The following is a 5278-nucleotide window of genomic DNA, read 5'->3' on the forward strand; positions in this document are numbered from 1 at the left end:
CTCTCTCTCTCTCTCTCTCTTTCTCTCTCTCTCTCTCTTTATTTTTAAATATCTACTTAACAAGTAGCGTGGTAGCTCCGTACTGCTAAGTACATAACTTTGACTGCTCGAACGCGACTGTGTATACGACACACATTGAAATGTTAGTTTACTCGGATTTTTTTACGTTAAATAGGCTCTTGACCAAGATATCTCAGGAATAAAATTTGTGATAAAAGATCGTACTTTTCTAATATAATGACAATGCGAATTTTTGTGATTGCTCTATCAGTTTTGATTAAAAAATGATTCTATGATGAGTTCTATAGCCGTCAATTATTGGAGGGGACATCATTTTCTTAATTTATTCTTAATATTATTTCTTAATTTTAACGATTTCATTATTTTCATTAATATTCCAATGAAATAATTGTTTTTTAATAGATCATTAAATGGGCGTCACTTAAACATGTTATTTCTGGCTCAAACGTTTTGCCGTTGTACGTGATTGGCTTCTTGCGTAACCAATATTATAAATAAAATATATTTAAATATGTCTTAAGTGTCTTGTATATATGTATAAGTATACTTATAAGTATACATGTATACTTACATGTCCGCATGTATGTTAATGGTTACTTAAATTTTTGTAAACAAATGAACTTTTCAACGACGTCACGAATAAATGTTGAAAGATCGTAAACACTTAATAAAGAATCGATGTGAATGCACGTCTTGCGAATAGAAAGGACTTTCTACGCTGTATCATCCTCCTATTAACAAGTATGTTTCTTTTTTTGTATATTTTCAGATCACAGTACGGACATTGTGAAAGCAAATATCGACGACAACATGAAAGCAAATATCGACGACAACGTGAAAACAAATACTGACGACAACGCGAAAACAAATATCGACGACAACATAAAAGCAAATATCGACAACAACGTGAAACCAGATTACGGCAAAGTTATTGTGAAATCAGATCCCGACGGCAACGCAAAATCAGATCAGGGCAAGGACTGTGCAAAACCTTCTTCAAGCGCGAGATACAACTGCGAATCTTGTGGCAAGCCCTATAGGACCCGGGCATCGTTGAACTACCATCGAAGCGTGGAGTGCAAGAAAGATCCTAAGTTCGGCTGCCCCTTCTGCGCTTACAAGTCGCGAAGGAGAAGTAACCTGCGTAGGCACATGCTACTGCATTACAACACGAGACCTCGTAAAGATAAGTCGTAAAGAAAGCTCGTTCGTTTACTCAAGCGAGCCGCTCGACATCAATGAAGCATACACTTTTATATTTCAGTGTTTGATCTCGGAATAAAGAAAAGGCTTCGTTTTCGTAACTCGTTGTTTTACTTTTAATTTCAGGAATTTCTATATTCTTCAGTTCACCTTGTGTCTATGTTTTTGCCTAAATTAACCCCGTTATGCTATTTCAGGTATGCGAGTGAGAATCTTTGGAAGGTAAGTAGCTAAAATACGTGACTCTTTATAAACAGTTTTGAATTTGTAATACGATTGGTTGATGTTTTTTTCTTTTTTCTTCTCAATTGAGGTGAGATTCTTTTCTGAGATACTGTTTTCGGTGTTTTCGAAGGATCTATGTAATCAAATGTTTTGCAGAAGATAAAAAATATTTCTTCAGGTAAACGAAAATTAAATTTAGCGTGCGAAAAATAGTTCGTTGAAACTATTATTTCAAATTCGACCGTACCTATCGGAATGTATTTGTTTACTACATTCTTTCTTTCCAGCCTTCTTTACAGTGCTTTCGATGCTATGTGTCGTCCGTAAAGATAATTGAGTAGTCGTTTATCCTTTTTTCTGCTTTTTCAGATGCCTCGCTTGACAACAATTACATAGATCGAATGGACATCGAAACAGGACTTATATTGAAGTATCACGAATGTCACAAATTTGGCTTCAGTCATTCAACGTATTACGATTATTGCCGGCAGTGTCGGAATTCGAAGAAATATCGATGTGTCCGCTGCATTTATTGCACCGATACTAAGTAGATTAAACGTGTTATTAAACGTCGATTGAAAACACATAAGTTCCTTTGAAGGCTTATCATTCATTAAGACGAAATTTATTTTAATTTGTTAATAAAATATAAATTGCGTGCGATGCGTTTTGTATTATATTTATGTATTTATTAATTTTATGTATGCGTATCTAATCCTGTGAAGAATAAGTTTCTCACGATGTAACTGACGAACGTCACTATTTTGCATGTTAACAATGTTATCCAATCTCGTCGTGAAATTACATAAATTTAATGATCGGTGACGTTATCACAGTAGCAAAGTTAAAACAAAATGACCTAAATTCTTGTTTCTCCATATATTGTCGTCCGACACCTTCAGATTCCGATCGTCAGTACATTTACACGCATGCATTTACACCACACTATTATTCATTTAAATTATTAACTTAGAATGACACTGATATATTTTACTCAGTGAATTTGAAGTCTGTCTTGCTGCTTGTACATACATACGAGACGATATTGAAAAGTGTTTTGAAAAAGGTGCTAAGATCAATGTAGATTTTATGTTTAACTTAACATTTATTTGTTCAACGAAGCTTACACTTCAATTAATATTTAAGTTTTATCAGTTACGTAGTCTTTTCTTTCAAGGAGAACCCCAAACTCACGAACATTTTTGTTTTCGGATCGTTGAAATAGAGATAGGATTTATATTTAGAGATATGATTTATATTTAGTCTAAGATTTACGAATCGTATTCAATATTTGATTAAACTAAAATCAATAAAGTCGATTAAATTTTATAAATTACATCAAGCTACATCCAGTTATGGGTTTTTTCCCTTAACACGTTTGTTGCCGCGTGGGCGACCGGTGATCTACGCTGAATTTTTCTTTTAAATCGTATGATCTGTTCTCTACGATTTTTCGTTGTTTCTCTAAACAATGGTTGTCTTCAGCGAAACGAAGTGTCGCGAAACGAAGTAGTCGGTAAGGACCTCAGTGGAATGACTGTCTTATTAGTTCGAGACAACGTTGCATGTCTTAAGTTTTGTCTTAAATAACGTACAATGACTGTTTTGCGTTTGTCCGGCGTTTTAAACTAAAAAGCCGTTCTGTTTGTGATTCATGACGAATCTCTATATAAAAAAAAAAGTAAAAAAAAAGTGAAAATGTAGACGAAGATTTACAACATAAAACATTGTCTTAAAATTACAAATCAGTCATTCTGCTAAGGTCTATTGGTAAGTGATGGATTCGATTGACGTATGAATTCACAGATTTCGCCCAGATGTGGAAGCGTACAGCACTCGGATTCTGGAACCGCCGATCGCTTGTTAAGCTCTTTCTCATTCGTTCGCAGAAGACGACCGTCAGTCGCGAATTATCGACGACTCATCCAGAATGAACGGGTCGCGTAAAATCGGGGATCCCGTCGACACTCCCACGGCGAGTCGTTCATTTACAGCGGCTCGTCGGAGCGTCTCGTGTGGGATGGTGGAACTGGCCTAAAGCTCCTTCTTTTTTTATTTCCAGATGCCATCAAGCGCAAGAGGCGGGCGAATAGAGCGTCGATAGAGGAACTCGTGGATTTGCCGGTGCAGGTGCAAGTACAGGTTTCGGAGAAGAAGAAATTGCTGCCGCCGTTCGCCGAGCTGAAGATACCGAAGGCGAGCGATTATGTTGGTGCGAGGCTGCACGGTCAGTTCGTGTGCGAACAATGTGGCCGGTCGTACATGAGAAAGGATTCGTTGCAGCGCCACACGCAGTGGGAGTGCGGCAAGGAGCCGCAATTTAAGTGCCCGCAATGTCCGCAACGTTGCAAGCGCAAAGCACACTGGTTGCGCCACATACGTCGCCAACACCCCGATTTGGATCCTTATATGTTCGATGTCTCCCGGCGACATATCCCGAAAATAGAGGTCGACTGAGGTCGACTAAGAGATCGTTGCCGGGATGAAGGGCGACCTTCTCCGACGCTGAATCGCGTAATGTAGAATATGAAGATTTGCGACGAACTGTCGTGTCCAATGGGAACAAAGAATTCAACTGGTATTTAGAACACGTATTCGTTTATTCTGTTTCATTGTGCTTCGATTGATAAATGTCATCATTTCAGATGTTCTTGAAATGACTGAAATTTATAGGAGAGGAGATTGAACAATAAGCGACTTACGGGCCTATTCTGTAACTATTGACGACAGTGTCGTTATTGTTACGTCGTTGTTCCGCAGTTTTTCTACCATATATTACACTTGCGTAACGACAATGTAACGATAACGATATTGTCGTTAAAAGTTACAAAATAGATCTCTTGGCGCGGCGTTATTAGTGCACGAATTTTGTCGTTTTAAGTCATTGACATATATTTAACGTCAGACGGTTTCGGTCATGATCCTTCTCAGTAGTTTATATACTACTTGTAATTTTACTATGTTAGTCATCGAATGTGGCCGATCTCCTGTTGATCATCGTATATTTAAAACGATCATGAAAGCAGAACTTCGTCTATCGGCCTCAAGAAACCGTTAGACTCTTAAATGCTATCGAATTTTAGAAATTGATAGTATTTCATCGTGGAGGATCGCACATACATTTTCAATTTGATAACTCTCGGATCGTTTTATTGTTTGACAACTTTTATAAAATACTGCATGATGGTAATTTGGCAAATAGACCGCTGAATAGGATTATAATTATGACTAAAATATTTGGTGTTAAATATGTGTAAGGTAAATGACTACGAGGAACATGTCTTTTTCTGATTTTTGTGAAACTTAATATATTGATAATTTTGTATCTATCAAAATCGATTTCATGCACGCGATACATGACCGAAATCGTGGTGCAACCGGAAGAGGGGTGATTTCTCACGAAAAGCTAAGTCGAAAATGGAGATTTTCGACTTATTTCTAGCAGCTTTTTTCTATACTACAATTTCGGACGCATCTCGTCTATTACGTTAATACGCTCGTTAATTTTTTATATCGAACCTTCATCCCAAGTAACGAGATCGCGTTAAGCAAATCCTGCTTAATGGAACTCTTTGGAAATTTCATTGATATATCGTTGAGTTGAATGTTTTCATCGTCGCTCTGTACGTGCGAAACATCATTATATCTACTTTAATTATCAGATATATATCAAATCTTCAAAAAATGTGGCGTATATGTACATCACTGCCGCGTACTATTCGTAAAATATTTTGATGGCTTATAAAAACTGAAGACGTGTCCTCTTAATCATACTTCACAAAATACACACATTATAGAGAATACATGCATATATATATATATATATATA

General features: G+C 36.9%; 2 protein-coding genes across 2 annotated transcripts in view; both read left to right on the forward strand.

Annotated features, from left to right (window-relative positions):
* The window catches only part of LOC106748560 (longitudinals lacking protein, isoforms F/I/K/T-like), a 17060-nt gene extending 13572 nt beyond the window's left edge, over positions 1-3488 (forward strand). Inside the window, exon 4 of the mRNA XM_014627220.1 lies at positions 791-3488. Within this exon, the coding sequence (XP_014482706.1) occupies positions 791-1218 (428 nt within the window). The 3' untranslated portion in view covers positions 1219-3488. The remainder of the gene's footprint in view (positions 1-790) is intronic.
* On the forward strand, positions 3397-5243 carry LOC106748547 (myoneurin-like; the record flags this gene model as incomplete). Its single annotated transcript, XM_014627206.1, has 1 exon — positions 3397-5243. A coding segment is annotated over one exon (510 nt), but the record flags the coding sequence as incomplete, so codon positions are not given.
* Between the last annotated feature and the right edge of the window lie 35 nt (positions 5244-5278).

Source organism: Dinoponera quadriceps, unplaced genomic scaffold (genome assembly GCF_001313825.1).
Source record: "Dinoponera quadriceps isolate SergipeBrazil2010 unplaced genomic scaffold, ASM131382v1 scaffold2171, whole genome shotgun sequence".
Taxonomy (NCBI): domain Eukaryota; kingdom Metazoa; phylum Arthropoda; class Insecta; order Hymenoptera; family Formicidae; genus Dinoponera; species Dinoponera quadriceps.